Below are 20089 nucleotides of genomic sequence, written 5' to 3' on the forward strand. Positions count from 1 at the left end.
TAAAGTGATGTCGTAAAATAGAGTTTATTTGCATATTTTTAAATACTGCTAAAAAATAATGTACCACGAACCTACTACGCTAGCATAGCAGGGGGAGAGGTGATACTCCCACGTGGCGCGTCCCAGGTGGCGGATAGGGGGGTGCTAACAGGCTTCCCGGCGGACTTGAGGGAAATAAAATACCTCTCGCGGACCAAACACACTACCCCCTGCGCGTGGGGGACGCACATGTAGAATACACCCGCGGTATACCCTGCCTGTCGTACGAGGCGACTAAAAGGGGCGACCAAGGGATGATTGAATTAGAACCATGAAACTACTCTTGATTCGTACCATCATGCGGGGAACACCATGGGTTGCATGTATTTGCGAGTAGTATCACTAAATTGGTACGAAATAGGTTTGTGATTAGTTGCAGTAAAAAGCCTGGCCTGGTGGATTCCAGTACCCGTGCGTTGTACCCATGTGAGCAACACCGCGGGTCTGGGCGTAGCCTGTGAGTTGTACCGCTATATGAGTGGCACCGTGGGTCAGCGTTGCCTGTGATTGGTACCCACTATGTGAGGAACACCACGGGAATACCGGCGCCCGTGACTAGTACACCTAGGTGAGGAACCTTACCGGTTTGCGTTGGCTGTGAGTGGCGCCATTGTGTGAGAAACACCATAGGTCTGCGTTCCCTGTACGAATTGCAATACTTGTGAGTAGTACCATCTTGTGTGGACCACCGTGAGTCTTTGCTACTTTTGATCAGTACCCCAAAATGACAAATACCATGGTTCTACTTTACTCGCGACATGTACCATTCTGTGGGGCCTTAGACGTGAATTTAGTACCCCTTCAGACATCAAGGATCATTGTGCTTTATAAATGGCCCCTTGGTCAGTAATACTCTAATTAACTACCTTCTTTTTGTGTCTGATCCACTGTTTTTGTTTGTTTGTTTGTTTGTTTGTTTGTTTGTTTGTTTGTTTGTTTGTAGGGTTCATGTCCATCCATTCATTCTTCATGACATTTTTTATTTTATTTTGGTCAGTGGATGAATTTGAATTTTTTGTCATTTCATTTCGTACCATTAGGGGCCGATGACCTCGCTGTTAGGCCCCTTTAAACAACAAGCATCATCATCATCAATAATAATGTATTCAGTATATGCATATGATTCAATTATGTGCTGCTATACATGCTCAAAAACGGTGTTCTCTATATCTCGAAATTTCGAGATATCGAAATTTCGATAACTCGAAATAGAATTTACCTCCCAAGGTGAATCGAGATATCGAGGTTCGACTGTAATTTTTGTTGTTGTTGTTGTTTATTAACACATACATTGCATTTGGGAGATGACTCCGTATCGCAGTAAACCAACAGAATGAAACTAAAACACCGACCACGTATCTACACGGCCTGCGTCACGTAGCTGGCAATCAGGAGATAGTGGATTCGAACCCCACTGTCGGCAGCCCTGAAGATGGCTTCCCATTCTCACACGGTTGCCGAGACAGACACTGCGTTGGACGGAGGTATTTTGAGCGCGCTACAATCTATAAATATATGTTTCCCTCGGCAGCCTGTGGTGCAGCGGATCCAGGACCTGCTGGCCGGGTGTTCGGATGCCGGCACCGGAATTACGTTCATGTGGCTCCCCAGCCACGTGGGTGTAGAGGGAAACGAGGGAAACTGGTTATGTCCCATAGGGAGATGGAGTGGCAGGCCAACCCTCTCCCAAATAAGTTGAGAGCGATAAAAGGAGCTATGACGGTATAGAAGACTTCGCTTCGGGCTTCTCCGAGAGAAGCAGTGGTATTATGCTGTCTTTGGATTGGCCATAGCGTGGTAACGCACTTCTACCTACTGAAGGGTGAACGCCCCCCCCCCCCCCCGGTGTGTACTTGCGGCGGTCATCTAACCGTGGTACACATCCTTACGGAGTGTGTGAACCTTGCCGATCTCCGTAGTCTAAAACTCCCCAATGTTATTTCCTTCGTCCTTCGAGATGACGAGCAGTCAGCAGACCTCGTCATCCGTTTTATGAGGGATGGTGGCCTTTTTTTATCGTGTGTACCTAATGTATTTTGTATTAGTGTATTTTTTGCTAACTACGCTTTTATCTCATTGACTCTATTTTAATTTGCGTTTGCGTATTTTAATGTGTTATTTTAACTTCTAATTTGAATTATATATATACTTCAAGGCAATGCCTCATTCCATAGTAATCTATATTTTCTATAATTTTATTAGAAAATAAGGCATTGTGAATTAGATTCACTGATTGTTTTAATCTCATAACAAATTATTTTAAATTCTAGTTTTCTTCTTCTTCTTTATCTGTTTACCATCCCGGGTCGGTTTTATCCTCGGACTCAGCGAGGGATCCCACCTCTACCGCCTCAAGGACAGTGTCCTGGATCTTCAGACTCTGGGTCGGGGATGAAATTGGGGAGCATGGCCAGTACCTCGCCCAGATGGCCTCACCTGCTATGCTGAACAGGGGCCTTGAGGCGGGGGGGATGGGAATATTGGAAGGGATAGACAAGGAAGGAGGAAGGAAGCGCCGTGGCCTTAAGTTAGGTACCATCCGTGCATTTCCCTGAACTAGAAGTGGGAAACCACGCAAAAGCACTTCCAGGATGGCTGAGTTGGGAATCGAACCCGGGCCTCCGGTGGTGGCAGCTAATCACACTAACCACTACACCACAGAGGTGGACTTAAATTCTATTCAGTGAATATATTTTAAAATTTTAATTATATCGTTTCGTTACATCTCGTACCAGTAGGGGCAGATGACCTAGCCGTTAGGCCTCTTTAAACAACAAACACCACCACCACCACCACCACCATTTTCACTCAAGGCAAATGCCACGGCCGCTTCAAATGCCTGTACCTAAATTAAGACCACGGCCGCTTCCTTCCCCTTTCCTATCTCATCGTCGCCATAACAACTGTCTATGTCAGTGCGACATGGAGCAAATTGGAAAAACAAATTAAAAAATTAAAACCCGAATTCAAGCGAGAGGCACTTAACCCAACCTGCGTACACATTTGCTCGGTCTCAAATTTGAATTTTGCATAAATGGGATATGTAGAACACTTGTTTTTACAGAAGTGAAACGACACAAAAATGCATTTGTAACTTTTTCTATACACTGAGTGGCCGGAAGTCATGTGAAGACACTGAATGTGATGATAATAACGAGTTGCTCCTCCGCGAGCCCACAAAACGGCAGCAGTACGGTGAGGCATTGGCTCTACAAGGTGTTGGAATCGTTCTTGGAGGGATCTGGACCCACGCGTCTCTGCTACCCACAATTAGTCTTGTGCAGTTGGTGCGGGGTTCATGGAGCGTGCACGAGCATTAACAGCATCCCATAAAGATCGGGGGATCTGGAGAGCCAATCCATGGTCGTAATTTCACTCGAGTACTCCTCCAACCACCTGTGTGCCACCACAGAGCGGTGATATGGGGCATTGTCCTGTTGAAAATGACATTCCCATCAGGGTATTCTAGGGACAGAAAGGGATGCAGATGGTTTGTTTGAAAGAATGTCCACATAACGTGTACATGTCAGCGCTCCCTGCAGCCGGACAGTGTGACCTAATTGCGACCATGAGAACGCCGCCCAGACCAGAACTGAGCCACCTCCCGCCTGGACACAACCTTGTTGGCACGCAGGATCCATAACTTCATGGGGCATACGCCACACTCTCACGCGCCCATCAGCTCGATGCAACGGGAACCGGGATTCATTGGACCATACCACAGGCCGCCACTGTTCCATGGCCCAATGCCGATGTTCGCGGGCCCATGCATGTCGTTGAACGCTGTGTCGAGGTGTCAGCAAAGGAACACGAGTTGGTTCTCGGCTGGTGAAGCCTATGCGGTGCAGTTGCCTCCTTACACTTCTGGTAGAAGTGGGCTCCTGACTACCAACATTCAACTGGGCGGTGATCTGATACTCATTAGCGCGTCGAGCGCTCAGTATGGTTCTGCGGAGACAACGTTAAACACCTGTGGTCCTCCCGTGCGGCGGTTTACGAGGGTGGGAACGTTCTCTCTGCGATATTGAAGATCGACCCTTGGCACCGGTGACCTCGGAAACCAGAATTCGCGCGTAATCTCCGCAATGCTATCACCCACGCGCCGTCCGCCGATGATCACCCTACGTTCATAGTCGGTTAACTGCCCGACTCGTTGGATGAATGGTCAGCGCACTTGCCTTCGGTTCAGAGGGTCCCGGGTTCGATTCCTGGCCGGGTCGGGGATTTTAACCTTCATTGGTTAAATCCAGTAGCCCGGGGGCTGGGTGTTTGTGCTGTCCCCAACATCCCTGCAACTCACACACCACACATAACACTATCCTCCACCACAATAACGCGCAGTGTCCTACAAATGGCAGATGCCGCCCACCCTCATCGGAGGGTCTGCCTTACAAGGGCTGCACTCGGCTAGAAATAGCCACACAAAATTATTATAGTCGGTTAACTCGCGACGTGTTGCGATCTTCACGATACTGGTGTCTGTGGCAGACTGCTCAGCTACGCCGCAGCTAGGGCACATTTTCTAATGGGACACCCCTTCCCGTGATTCTTTGACCACTCAGCGTATGCTGTATGGTCATTTGATTTTCTCATAGGAAAATTAAACTTTTTTTTTTATTGTCGTACTTGCTCGGAGAACTGATGGTAGGTGGACAAAGCTTGTGCTTGAGTGGAGTCCGAAAGATCATCTGAGATCTAGGGGAAGACCACCGGACAGATGGGATAAAGACATCCGTAAGATTACTGGGATCAATTGGCAGAACATAGCTCAAGACCGTCCCAGATGGAGAGACCTCATGAAAACCTACCTTGCTTCGGACTTAAAGAGGCCACATCGTAAAAACGATTGTATATGGCTGATAGTAATAGTGATAGTGATATGACAGAATCTTCCAGGCTGTTTATTTATTTATTTCAGATACCGGTAGAGGTTCTTTTATGTGATATGTTGCTCTTACTGTTTATCTAATACGTACATGTTGTTCTTTGTTTTTAGCGGGTGACTTCGTGAAATTCGGCTTCACCATGGCTAGTACGACCACACTTCTTGCCTGGGGTCTCATCTCCTACAAGGATGCATATAAAGCATCAGGTACGTATACTGTAACCCACTTGTTATGGGCGAGTATTGAACACCTGTCAGAAATCTCCGTCCGTGGACCTGCATTGTCTCAAACCTGCCTTTACGGGAGGATGAAAAGAGTTTTGGTGAAAAATACATTTTTATGTCGCAATAATATCTCGAGTTTCCTTTTCTTTAATTTGTGTGGTTTTAATATTGCTGAATCTTAAGTATTTTTAATAGTGTTTTAATCGCGCCATTTTTTTTTTCGTTCGCGAGCACTAGTTCAGTTATAATACAAAAACACAAGAACTCTTTGCTCTACTAAACTGTGTTTTGTCTTGAGTTATAACGGAAATTGTGTTTCTTAGGTTGGCTGCATTAGTTGCTATAACGTCACTTTCTGTTTGGTATTCGCCGCTATTTGTAAACATCGTACTTTTTTAATATTTTGACTGCGATTTCTGAAAAACTACATTTTCCTGCAATATTTTTCTTGCAATTTCTCGTAACATTGTGGTAATGTGGATTTGCAGTGGCAGTTTTGAGTTATGGCAAATAATGATATCATTTAAAAAAAGGAATGAATAAGCAAAGACATGTCATTACTTTTAAAAAAAACTTACTAGCAGTTTCCCGCTGGCTCCGCCCGCAATGTACAAAGTATGGTGGTGTTCGTTACTAACCTGACGGATGTATTTGCAAAGTTTGGAGTTAATGAAATATATCACATGATCTGCTGTGGTAATAGAATGTAATATTATGTCAACAAAACACTTGAAAATACATCACACAAAGAAATTTAATTAAATGTTCCTTGGAACAACACTACACGCCGAACTGTTAAAAAGTGCTTCAAAGATCTTCGTCATGGGAACAAATGTACTCATCACTTTTCTCAGAATCTACCAATTTAAGTAATTATTACCTCAAAAGAAAGCGTTTGATCCACTGAGTATTTTAGACTCGAACTGCGTACCTCACTTAGAACGGAAGATATGATTGCTTCAATGAGAAAAAATGTTGAAGAAATGAGATGTCAAATTGAATGTGCACTCATAACTTTCCTCAGAATCAACCATTTTGAACAGTTAAGAGCTGAAATGAAAGAGATTGATCCACTGAGTGTTCTTGGGCCAAAACAAACTCCGTACCTCAATTTAAACCAAAGATATGATTGCTTCAAATAGACAAAAAATTGAAAAATGAAATAATTTGAGGAAGGTGGAAGTTAAGTGATTTATAGTACCTGATGACAACTCTGTGCATGAATACCTTTCAGTTTAAAAAATGAAGGAAATCGACCGGATAAAATGGCCGGACTGGCTGACTTTAGTTTTCATAATTTTTAAAAAATATATAGATACTTCATACGAACGATATCTTTTAAGAAGCCCAGCGAGTTGGCCGTGCGATTAGGGTCGCGCAGCTGTGAGCTTGAATGCGGGAGATAGTGGGTTAGAACCCCACTGTCGGCATTCCTGAATATGGTTTTCCGTGGTTCCCCATTTTCACTCCAGGCAAATTAATTGAGGCCTTGACCGCTTCCTTCCCATATCTAGTCGTTTCCTATCTCATTGTCGCCATAAGACCTATCTGTGTACTTACACCTACTCTGTCTTTTTATTTACAGCCACACTGGGTACGACATAAGAATCTCAGTTGACAGTCTGAGTTGCAAGACGTAAGTGTAAACTGTCAATAATAATCCTGAACTCCCCCATGCTATCAATTCGTTCTCCACCAGCAAGAGAAGAGCCGACTATTAATAGCGACGAGACATTCCAGTCGACCGGCTGTTATCAGCTGGAACAGTATTCACGGTGTGAAGTGTCAACGCTACGCCCACCTGATGCTGTGGTAAATATAGACCGTGAAGTTTCCGCTTGCCTGACATCCACATCGAATGCTCTGTACCTAATGTACAAATAGGACTCAAACAAGCACCAGACGAGTTTCACATAAACGTTACCCTAAAACAGTGCTTTCCAAACTTTTAACATGGCGATACTCTAGCCTTCAAATGAATGTTATCTCACACATTAATTGGCACTTACGAGGAATAAAAACAAACATATTTCCAGTACGAGACCAACACACATTTTATAAATGTACATACCATTAAAAGACGAGGAAAACAACCATATGTATTTTCCTTTTTTTTCACCCTTAATACACGTAATTTAAGTCTACTTGGTGAGTGTTAATTTTTTTTAAATGTTTGGACGAATATGGGATAGATTTACTGGCATGTATCCAGCCAGCACTTATAATAATAATAATCAATCAATCAATCAATCAATCAATCAATCAATACTGATCTGCATTTAGGGCAGTCGCCCAGGTGGCAGATTCCCTATCTGTTGCTTTCCTAGCCTTTTCCGAAATGATTTCAAAGAAATTGGAAATTTATTGAACATCTCCCTTGGTAAGTTATTCCAATCCCTAACTCCCCTTCCTATAAATGAATATTTGCCCCAGTTTGTCCTCTTGAATTCCAACTTTATCTTCATATTGTGATCTTTCCTACTTTTATAAACGCCATTCAAACCTATTCGTCTACTAATGTCATTCCACGCCATCTCTGCGCTGACAGCTCGGAACATACATAATAATAATAATAATAATAATAATAATAATAATAATAATAATAATAATAATAATAATAATAATTGTTACGGAGTTATCCGTGGAAGTCAGAAGTGAAAGAAGGTGCGGGCTGGAATGGGTCTAACTACAAGTTCGAACGATGAATTTAAATTTCAATAAAGGTTATATATATATATATATATATATATATATAGCCTATATTTGCTAAGGGCTTTACGTCGCACCGACACGGATAGGTCTTACGGCGACGATGGGATAGGAAAGGCCTAGGATTTGGAAGAAACGGCCTTGCCCTTAATTAAGGTACAGCCCCAGCATTTGCCTGGTGTGAAAATGGGAAACCACGAAAACCATCTTCAGGGCTGCCGATAGTAGGATTCGAACCTACTATCTCCCGGATGCAAGCTCACAGCCGTGCGCCTCTACGCGCACGGCCAACTCGCCCGGTGTTATATTTTCAAAACTTAACAATGGTAACATAGAATATTGAGCGTACAACAAATAACAAGAAGTTAAATCAGGTACACAACCAAGAAGTCCAAGATTAGAGAAAAATTTAACCAGTTTTCACTAGGGGAAATAACAGAGAAACAGGTACAATGCCGCTTTACAAGAAAAGCACCAGTTAAGTGGTTTTTACAAATTCTGGGCTACGGGCCCAAATTTATCAATCCTTGAGCTCTCAGCTCACCATCACAAAATACCAAAGGGCAGAAAACCCTTAATTACCTGGAGCTCTTGCTCCCGCTTACTAATACCAGAAAGAGCGGACCTGCTCTCAATTTTGCAAGCCTATCAAAGGCCACAACAAACTTCACTTCTGTCTGCCCTCAAGGCACACAAGGAAACAGGGGTATTTAATACCCAACCTACAGGGCCTTCGCATGAAGAAAACAAAACATCAGGTTAAGTTACTGGCCCAAAGTACAGAAAGGACTGGAAGCGTGAGCTTGCACTCCTAAATACACATTTTAAAACCTAAGTGGCTCTAGGCCGATACACAGGGGCTAATCGCAAGCTAGGGAGGTGACTCGTATGAGAAAACTTTAATACATTAAGGAAGAGAAGAAACGGTTATGAAAACGTAGTCACCTCAATTTCAAATATGAAGGGGAGCTCGAGAGGGTAAAGCACTCTCTATCCCCGCTTTACAGTAAAAGAGATTTGTAGTTTTTACATAGACTGAAAAGGAATTTACATTTTAAAGAGATGGGTTACATATTAAAGGTTTCGAACCCTCCCCGAGAGTTAGACTGCTGAGCTAGCAAGAAATAAAGATGTTAAAAGGCCATTACCTTGTTGAAGAACTGCTGTCTGAAGAACGAGGCGCTTCCCGTCCCCTGCTACATATTCATACACACTGAGTTAGATGTTATACGAGTGGCCCCGAGACAAGAAAATCAGCAGTTTTTATACCCTCGTGGAAAATTCGAGACCTTTCAGGAATGAGTAGACACACCCACTCAATTTTTATTGGTAGACTAAGAATTACACATGGAAATTTGAAGAAGAAAGCTATGATTGGAGGAAAATATATTACAGAAATTACTGATTGGTTAAATTCAAAACAGGCGGAAAGAAAGGATTAATATTGCCAACCCACAAACCACAGAACAAAATTTGGTAAAGACACAACTGATGAATACAAAATTTCTTCAAGAAAGTTTATTCCTTCACACTAAAGTGTATAATCATAGTTTTTTTTGGTAGTGACCTCTGTTAGAGAATGTTCCCACTTCTCGATCAATGAAAAACAAAAGCAAATAAAAAACACACAGTGACATCTTCTGATAACCAGTAGAGTTAGTTCGGTGGTTAAAGTTCCGGGTTTCTCCAGTAGAGAAGTTTCAATTGGCGCAAGATTTGAACTTGCGTCGTAGAGGTGTACCGCCCGGTACAACAACAACAACAATAATAATAATAATAATAATAATAATAATAATAATGAAATGAAATGAAATGAAATGGCATATGGCTTGTAGTGCCGGGAGTGTCCGAGGACAAGTTCGGCTCGCCAGATGCAGGTCTTTTGAATTGACTCCCGTAGGCGACCTGCGCGTCGTGATGAGGATGAAATGATGATGAAGACGACACCTACACCCAGCCCCCGTGCCATTGGAATTAACCAATTAAGGTTAAAATTCCCGACCCTGCCGGGAATCGAACCCGGGACCCCTGTGACCAAAGGCCAGCACGCTAACCATTTAGCCATGGAGCTGGAAATAATAATAATAATAATAATAATAATAATAATAATAATAATAATAATAATGTCCGCCTCTGTGGTGTAGTGGTTAGTGTGATTAGCTGCCACCCCCGGAGGTCCGGGTTCGATTCCCGGCTCTGTCACGAAATTTGAAAAGTGGTACGAAGGCTGAAACGGGGTCCACTCAGCCTAGTGAGGTCAACTGAGTAGAGGTGGGTTCGATTCCCACCTCAGCCATCCTGGAAGTGTTTTCCCGTGGTTTCCCAATTTTCCTCCAGGCAAATGCCGGGATGGTACCTAACTTAAGGCCACGCCGCTTCCTTTCCTCTTCCTTGTCTATCCCTTCCCGTCTTCCCATTCCCCGAAAGGCCCCTGTTCAGCATAGCAGGTGAGGGCGCCTGGGCGAGGCACTGGTCATCCTGCCCAGTTGTATCCCCCGGCCCAGAGTCTGAAGCTCCAGGACACTGCCCTTGAGGTGGTAGAGGTGGGATCCCTCGCAGAGTCCGAGGGAAAAGCCAACCCTGGAGGGTAAACAGATTAAGAAAGAAGAAATAATAATAATAATAATAATAATAATAATAATAATAATAATAATAATAATAATAATAATAATAATAATAATAATAATATCTGTGATGTCGCGGGTGCGAACTGTGTCGCACATATGGATTTGGCCCTGTTTTACGACCAAATGCCCCTCCTGACGCCAACCCTATATGGTGGGATGTGATCACTATTACGTGTTTCTGCTAGGTAGTGCAGTGTGTTGTCTGAATATGAAGAGGAGTCTAAAGAATTAATCAGACGCGATTAAAATCCCCGACCCGGTCGGGAATCGAACCCGGGACCCTCTGAACCGAAAGCTTCAACGCTGGCCATCAGCCAATGAGTCGAATAATAATAATAATAATAATAATAATAATACATCTTCATTATGTACCGGAACTGTTATGCCTTTCAGCGTTCAGTCTGCAAGCCTCTTTGAATTTACTAATCGCCGCAACAATCCTCTGATTGTAACTAATTCTATGGCCTGGTTTAGTTCTATACCTCTTTGCTTTAAATCGTTAGAGACTGTCTAATCATCGCCGTCTTAGTCTCCCTCTACTTCACTTACCCTCCATAAGAGAGTCCATACTGAGCGAGTTGGCCGTGCGGTTAGGGACACGCAGCTGTTAGCTCGCATTCGGGAGATAGTGAGTTGGAGCCTCACTGTCGGCAGCCCTGCAGACGGTTTTCCGTGCTTTCCCATTTCCACACCAAGCAAATGGTGAAGCTGTACCATAATTAAGGCCACGGCCGCTTCGTTCCACCTCATAGGCTTTTCCTCTCCCATCGTCGCCATAAGACCTATCTGTGTCGGTGCGACATAATACACAATTGTAAAAAAAAAGGTCCGTTGTTCTCCTAGATAACTTATTCTCCTCCATTCATCTCATATGACCGCACCGCCGAAACTAATTTATGTACCGCTTCATCAGTCGAGTTCATTCCTAATTTAGCCTTTATCTCCTCATTCAGAGTATCTTCCTGCCATTGCTCCCACCTGCTTGTACCAGCAATCATTCTCGCCATTTTATTGTCTGTTACTTCGAGCTTATGAATTATAATCATCTTGATTTACGTCCCACTAAGTACTGAGTGCCAGTAAATCAACCGACACGAGGCTGACGTATTTGACCACCTTCAAAACCCACAGGACTGACCCAGGATCGAACCTTCCAAGTTGAGGTCAGAAGGAAAGCACCTTAACCGTCTTAGCCACTACCCCGGCCAGCACATTTAAACCGCCACGTTTAACTATTATGATGTTGGTGACTACAGAAACGCCGGCTTCAACAATACGCTGTCGAAAACGGCAACAAAATCGTAAGAGCCCGTTTGGCCTGATCCGGAAAATCATCATGAGTGCAATTGGACTAGACAAAAGAGTGACTGAAAGGGTTGCTATATTTCTAGAAAATAGATCTCAGAGAATTAGAGTAGGTGAAGCTTTATCTGACCCTGTAATAATTAAGAGGGGAATTCCTCAAGGCAGTATTAGCGGACCTTTATGTTTTCTTATATATATAAATGATATGAGTAAAGGAGTGGAATCAGAGGTAAGGCCTTTTGCAGATGATGTTATTCTGTACAGAGTAATAAATAAGTTACAAGATTGTGAGCAACTGCAACGTGACCTCGAAAATGTTGTGAGATGGACAGTAGGCAATGGTATGTTGATAAACGGGGTTAAAAGTCAGGTTGTGAGTTTCACAAATAGGAAAAGTCCTCTCAGTTTTAATTACCGCGTTGATGGGGTGAAAGTTCCTTTTGGGGATCATTGTAAGTATCTAGGTGTTAATATAAGGAAAGATCTTCATTGGGGTAATCACATAAATATGATTGTAAATAAAGGGTACAGATCTCTGCACATGGTTATGAGGGTGTTTAGGGGTTGTAGTAAGGATGCAAAGGAGAGGGCATATAAGTCTCTGGTAAGACCCCAACTAGAGTATGGTTCCAGTGTATGGGACCCTCACCAGGATTACCTGATTCAAGAACTGGAAAAAATCCAAAGAAAAGCAGCTCGATTTGTTCTGGATGATTTCCGACAAAAGAGTAGCGTTACAAAAATGTTGCAAAGTTTGGGTTGGGAAGAATTGAGAGAAAGAAGAAGAGCTGCTCGACTAAGTGGTATGTTCCGAGCTGTCAGCGGAGAGATGGCATAGAATGACATTAGTAGACGAATAAGTTTGAATGGCGTTTATAAAAGTAGGAAAGATCACAATATGAAGACAAAGTTGGAATTCAAGAGGACAAACTGGGGCAAATATTCATTTATAGGAAGGGGAGTTAGGGATTGAAATAACTTACCAAGGGAGACGTTCAATAAATTTCCAATTTCTTTGAAATCGTTTAGGAAAAGGCTAGGAAAGCAACAGATAGGGAATCTGCCACCTGGGCGACTGCCCTAAATGCAGATCAGTATTGATTGATCTTGAAGTTAAGTCCAGAATTTGTCCATATCGTCTCTTTGGTGTTTTAACTTCTCGAGCTCTGCAAATTCTTCTTCTACCAAGGAAAGTGCACTAACTTCAGATGAAAAAAGTTAAATTCTTACCCAGCCATAAGCATTTATGTTCAGATATGGGAAGTAACTTCTGACTTTATCTTCGAAGAACATCAGCTGGTTTCTAAATTCTATATTTTCTTTCTTTCTTCAAATTTGGGAACGATGGGGAACGAACTATACGAATCAAGAAGGCGGTGCCAGAACCTTGCGGATTTTGATACGCTTTTGTTTTTAAAAAGTTGCAAAACGTGAGCACTGCCTTCGTAATATACAGGCCGTACTGTAGAAAGCGCGCCAAGCCAATCAGCTGATCGATTGAGGCGAGCTAAGTGAATGTTACAAGTTGTACTTGTGAATGTAATCCATAAGGATTGGGGGCATTCTTAGGATAATTGTGACCGTTGAGAGACAAAAATTTATATTGAAGTATATTGGATGTTTTTTCTTTAAATCCCATCAGGATTTACGTAAACAGCTATTATTAAGATAATGAGTCCTCATAGTTTAGGTTAGGCATGGTATCTTCACGTGGTAGATAATGTAAATTCGAGGGACGTAATACTTCTCGTGTAATTTATTCATTTAATTGTTATCGTATAACACGTTTTTGTGGAAATATACTGTGGTACAAATTTAAATGCAGTGTGCGAAAGTTTGCATTTGCCACAACGCTGAGAACTTGTGCGTACCACGGCGAAAATACAACTATACAAGTAAATAGACATTAATGTTTTCATTTTCTTCGTATGGGGGCAGGTTACCTTTACGAAAAACGAAAATCCCAACCGAAAAAATACCTATTACGAGGAATAAAGGTGTATGTTTCACTCATTTTCCAGAGCTGATGATGAGTTCTGCTTTTGACTTTCTTGTTTCACAGATTTACAGCAGAGCTTTTTATTGTTGATACAGAACAATTATAAAAATGGGCAGTAACCAATGGAACCTACATATGGTTATTTCTTGGGTTCGTAATGTTGAATACGTGCTGCCTTTTCTCCCAAAAATTAATGCGAGTAAGAACCATTCCTCGGCAGTTTCCGTGAATGTGGGAAGTAACTAATAGATCTGGATGATCAGTACATTAATATTTGGGAAAACATGGGCTTTTCCTAAATAAAATATGATACAAATGTTTGCATAGAAGAAAGGGTCTCAAGGAAGTAGTCGAAGGATACTGCCAGAAGCTGTCAACAACAACAACAACAAAAAAAGCAAGAAAGCTACTGTATTTATGGCCATCTAGAGGTATGGAAGTAAAGTTTATTATTGCAGTTTTGTTGTCTCCATATTTGTATTAATGCATAATAATTATTTGTTGGGTACATTGACGAGTAAAACACAGAAGCTTTGACCGCGTAGATCGCACTTCAAACCTACTTCTCGTAAAATTACATAGACCTTACTTTACGATTACAGGTTTTAGTTATTTCACCTGTAATATTAATACAACATTTGTAAATATTTCATAATTACAAAAGATACAGACGCATCACGTCCTTGCATTACACGGGTCGGACGGAGGAAACGGTTCGCCTCTTTGTGTGACGTCATCGGAGGTACAGTACGGCCTGCACATTACGAAGACAGTGACGTGAGCTTTATGATGCTGCTTGTTGTTTTAAGGGGCCTAACATCGAAGGTCATCGGCCCCCTGAGGTTTATCCGCTAGTGTGCATTGTAATGATGACGTGCAACACAGTAGTCGCCACAGTAATTATTAAGATTGTGTGCGGTTGGTTTGCAATCCCAGCCTTACTTACCTTACCGTACGGCTTTTATTGTAGTTATGTCAGGAGTGTCCGAGGACATGTTCGGCTCGCCTGGTGCAGGCCTTTCTATTCTAAGCCCACGGGCGACCCGCGCGTCTGGATGTAGGATGTTGAGGTAGGGAGAGGGTGAAACCCGGTGTCGGCACGTAGCCTACGCCTGTCGAATAACACTAAGAGGTCTGTTCAAAGCTTTACGTCTCCATCCGACGGACGAACCACCATCAACAGCACCGTATACCCTCCTCCATATGAACACTGCGGAAAGGTTTGGACTTGACTCTAGGCTTTTGGTATGAAATCTAGTGATTAGAAATTGTATACCACCAGACAAAAGTTGGTAAAAATTATAATATAAGTTCTGACAGCTCTTGTTTACATGATGATGTCATTTTAGTGACCAGCTTTGTATTAAGGATGTGCTCTTTGTTAACAGGTCAACTGAAAGCTGGTCTGAGCGCCATCAAGTGGGCCTCCGACTACTTCATCAAGTGTCACGTCAGTCCTAACGAGCTGTATGGTCAGGTGGGAGATTTTGCGCTAGATCACAAGTTCTGGGGACGACCCGAGGACCTCAACATGTCAAGGCCGGCCTACAAGATTGATGCTCAACATCCAGGTAATTTTTTAATATCTTGATATTATTCAAGCACTTCTTGAAGATTGCTGTAAATGATTCATCTTGCTTTCACGTTCAGAAATACCTCTGTAACATAACTTTGTCATTTCGCCTCACATAACCTAACCACTAAAGCTGATTTATTTGCAGTCTCATCCATCATTGTCATTCCTAACTTAGCCTCTATCTCCTCATTCTGATTATCCTACTGCCATTGTTCCCACCAGTTTGCACCAGCAATCATTCACACTCTGTCTTAATGTCTGGTATTGTCTGCGCACTTTTTAGCGATAAATCACCTTAGTGATGAAGCGGTCGACCTCGGCAATATTCGAGATTCGTACTGGCAAACTTTGAAACACAAACTATGAATCGCTTATGCATCGCTGTGCGACATCTGGCGTACACTTTACGTACTAGTACTGTTATTTCACGGCCGACTTGATGCGTCGCTCTAGAGAGCTCCTTACGAGCGCAGCCAGGGATCCAGTCGGCCGTGGTTATTTACACAGCAAACCAAACTATAGAATATACTCTAGGACTAAGATTCGCATCGAGAAATGTTATATAAAGTGTGTGTGACACAGTTGTTTGCTTAAGATAACAAAGGTTTAGAAAATTCATATCGATCGATCATATTATCGATTCAACTCAGATTTCATTTCCATTCAGTTGGCAGTATTAACGGAACCGGGAGGGCTCCCTCTTTACTCCTCAAACCCGTACAGACATCTATCGCTAAAAAGTGCGCAGAAAATATGTACTTTGTAATCCTGAGTCCACCCAACTTTCACTTCCTGTAACAGTCTGTCTGTCTGTCTGTCTGTCTGTCTAAACATTTCAGTGTAAAGATAATTTTGTTGGAGAACTCTCTTCTCTCTAACCAAATACCATTGATCTCAAATTATTATTATTATTATTATTATTATTATTATTATTATTATTATTATTATTATTATTATTAAGACTAATGAAAACTAGTGTCAAATAGAATATCCTTGTTACATTTATTTTTCCAAAGCGATCTTGAGAAATGTAGTTTAAAACGTTGGCTGACGGAGCGGTATTTTGTACCGCTGAGTTAATTACTCGTAAGGCCACTGGGGATACTATAGTCCTCGCACCTTTTAGCGATATTTCTTTGTACGGGGTGAGGAGTAAGGAGGGAAATCTCCCGGTTCCGGTAATACTGCCAACTGAATGGAAATGTAATCTGAATTGAATCGATAATATGATCGATCGATCTGCGCACTGTGCATTGGTCCGACTTGGCTTTGTTTGGAGCTTTGGACCAGCATTTTGTCTCTAGGTGGCTCGGTTAAGCTCGGCTCAACTCTACTCAGATAATGGAGCGCTGCAGAATAAGTGAGGAAGGGGAAGACAGGTGGAGGGAGCGAGACAGGCGTAGGGAAAGAGAAAGACAGCGCTATTGCTCAGAATCAAGGAGTAGGGGTCTGCACTCTGGTCAATCTAGCGAAGTCGTCTTTTGCACCTTGCGCTGCGTGATACATCGGTGCATGCACCCTGAGAGGGCCTGTTCTAAATTGACAGCCGGGCTGAGTGGCTCAGACAGTTGAGGCGCTGGTATTTTGACTCCAACTTGACAGGTTCGATCCTGGCTCAGTCCGATGGTATTTGCAGGTGCTCAAATAAGTCAGCCCCGCAGTGGTAGATTCACTGGCACGTAAAAGAACTTATGTGGGAAAAAATTCCGGCACTGGAAACCATCAAAAGTAGTTAGTAGGACATAAAGCCAGAAACATTATTATTATTTATTATTATTATTGTTGTTGTTGTTGTTGTTGTTGTTGTTATTTCCGATGAGGCCTGCTAAGGACCACGTGCCAATTTCAATTCAGTTTTTCATACTTTGTTTTTTTCTCTTCTGTTCCTTCGAATGTTCTTTCATCCTTTCACTATGCTGTTTCTTTCTGTCCTCGGACCACTTCGCACAGGTTTCTTGTTCGGTCTTCCTTGGAATCCTTCCATACTTACTACCCTCTTTCTAAAAATCTCTCTGTCCGTAGTTTCTTCTTCTCTTATATTATTTCTTTCTAAATCTTTCTTTGCTTTTTGAATCCAGCTAGTTGTTGCCTTTTTGTCCCAAAGGTAGGCCTACTTGAAAATCCTTTTTGTTAATTTGGAATCATCCATTCTGTAAAAATGTCCAAAAAATTGCAATCTCCTTTTTCTTATGGTTTCTGTTATGTTTTCTAAGTTCCTGTATATTTCATCGTTAGATCTTAATTTCCATATTTCTGTTTTTTCACAGGGCCTAAGATTTTTCTCATGATTCTCCTTTCTAATACCGTACCTCAGGTTTATCTAATCTATAGTTTAGTAGCAGGCATTCACTTGCATATAGGTATTATGGTTTCATCACTGTAGTATAGTGCCATATTTTAAGATTTTTAGATAGACACTTTTTGTTATAAAATTTCTTTGTGATATCATATGCTCTTTCCATCTTGTGTACCCTTTCTTCTACTTCATATTTGTCTAAACTATTTTCTTGAATTATTTCTTGCAGATATTTGAATTTCGTTACTCTTTCTACTGGACCAATATCTGTTGCCAAAAATTTTCGAGCGTTCTTGATGTTTGTAATAAATTTAGTTTTTTCTGTGAATATTCTCAAACCTGTTTTGTTGGCTATTTCTACCAAGAGATTGATTTGTGTTGTTGCACTTGGTAGCAAAGAGTGCAATAGAACAGACAAGGGTGCAACTTGATGTTTGATTTGAAGAGATCTTTCTCCTGGTAATCACATGTGACCGCTGTTGTCTTTTACTACTTTATCTAGGGTGCATTAATCCTTGCATTCAGTTGAATACTGGAGAGACAAAGTGTAAATAGAGTAGTTGTAAATATATTGTCATGATTTTGGACATGGATAAATAAATAAATTCTTTGATACATTGGCCGTTGTCAGGAATAGCAGGTCCATGATCTTTAAATTTCATCAGTCGCACAATTTCTTACATCATCAATACTTTACATTCCAGGTTCAGATCTTGCTGGAGAGACAGCAGCATCTCTTGCGGCAGTCTCCATAGTGTTCAGACACGAAAACCCCGAGTACTCTGCCCTCTGTCTGAAACACGCCAGGGAACTGTATCGCTTTGCCAACCAGTACCGTGGACTCTACCACGAGACCATCAAAGGTGCAGCGGAGTTTTATGAGTAAGTACCCAGAAAAAAAAAAAAAAGAAATTGACAATATGCTGTAGCCTATATACTGGGTCATCCACTTATCTTGGTACTGGAGTGGCAGCTGAGAATGACTAAGCGGAGAGCTGTACGGTTGGGAGGGGAGCCGGGGGGGTCTGCCGGTTCTGTCTTTGTCTCATAATGCAGTTTATTTCATATTTCAGTTGGAGCAACACCTGTGTGCAAAGTGAAGTGAGAATAATGGAAAATGGTAATAATATTATCAGGAAGATATCATCATGTGTATAAGAAAAAGGCGCCTGACCTCCTATGGGCACCTAATCCACATGCACCTCTGCATATTTGCCAGCAGGATCTTTGCTGTGGCAGGTGGAGGGAAGGCATCCCGGAACAAGTGGATCTTTTCAGTCAAGTCGGATCTGGAAGAATTGGGGATCCTGCATGAGTTCAGCAAGCCATCCAGTGGGAAATTTTTCCGTCACTTACTAATAGGAAGAACACAGGGACCAGCAGACTAATATGGATGGAGGAAAGAAATCTGGCGTGATGAGAAGATACAAGCCCCATTGTCTCAGTAGGCCTAATCAACAGAAAATAATAATAATAATAATAATAATAATAATAATAATAATAATGAGAATAATAATAATAATAATAATAATAATAATAATGAGAATAATAATAATAATAATAATAATAATAATAATAATAATAATAATAATAATAATAATAATAATAATAATAATAATAATAAAAAACTTTGGAACAACAATGAACTCTACAAAAATGTGGAGAAAATTTCAGAGAGGAAAGTTCAGACAAAGAAAAAAAATGTAACATGGTCCTAAGTGGTCAATTTGCAAATAAAAATATAAAAAAAATAGTGAAAGAATTTAAATACCTTGGAGAAATTATTATTATATACAATTTGGACGAGAAACCTGCATGACAAGAAGGAACTAATAAAATGATAAAAGCTAAAAAAATTAACATGGTCTACATGCAATAAAAAATGTTTCTCGATCAAAACAAAATTAAAACATTACAAGACGGTGGTTCAGCCAGAGGTGACATACGGAAGTGAAACTCTTTTTGAAGTCACTCAGAGAAACACAAACGACAAAATCCTAAAAGTAGAGAGAAGAATATCTAGAATATGCATAAATAAAAAATATCATAAAGATGGACAATGGTGGATAGTGCCAAATGAAGTGGTATATAGGGAACTAGAGCCCATCACAGATACTGTACGGAAGAAGAGGAAGAAGAGGATCTCTTTGACTTTGGTCACATTATGAGGACACCAGAAACCAGATTACCAAGAAAAATAATAGAGAAACTCTGGAATTCGAAGCAACAAGTAGGATGGATTAAGGAAATTAGAGAGTATATGGAAGAACTACAAATAACTCCAAATTATTTGCAAAACAGTCCGGCTCCATGGCTAAATGGTTAGCATGCTGGCCTTTTTTCCAGAGGATCCTGGGTTTGATTCCCGGCTGGGTTGGGGATTTTAACCTTCATTGTTAATTCCAGTGGCTCGAGGGCTGGGTGTTTG

The 20089-nt window shown here is 41.6% G+C and overlaps 1 protein-coding gene across 2 annotated transcripts in view; it reads left to right on the forward strand.

The window, feature by feature from the left end:
* The window catches only part of LOC136886350 (endoglucanase E-4), a 386731-nt gene that overhangs the window by 333259 nt on the left and 33383 nt on the right, over positions 1 to 20089 (forward strand). For both annotated transcript variants that reach the window (XR_011019100.1, XM_067159089.2), the window contains exons 3-5: positions 5036 to 5131; positions 15178 to 15360; positions 18366 to 18543. Coding sequence is in view for 1 of the 2 variants with exons in the window: in XM_067159089.2 (XP_067015190.1) it covers positions 5036 to 5131; positions 15178 to 15360; positions 18366 to 18543 (457 nt within the window). In the remaining variant the exon portion in view is untranslated. The remainder of the gene's footprint in view (positions 1 to 5035; positions 5132 to 15177; positions 15361 to 18365; positions 18544 to 20089) is intronic.

The sequence above is a fragment of the Anabrus simplex genome, chromosome X (assembly GCF_040414725.1).
Source record: "Anabrus simplex isolate iqAnaSimp1 chromosome X, ASM4041472v1, whole genome shotgun sequence".
NCBI classification, from domain to species: Eukaryota; Metazoa; Arthropoda; class Insecta; order Orthoptera; family Tettigoniidae; genus Anabrus; species Anabrus simplex.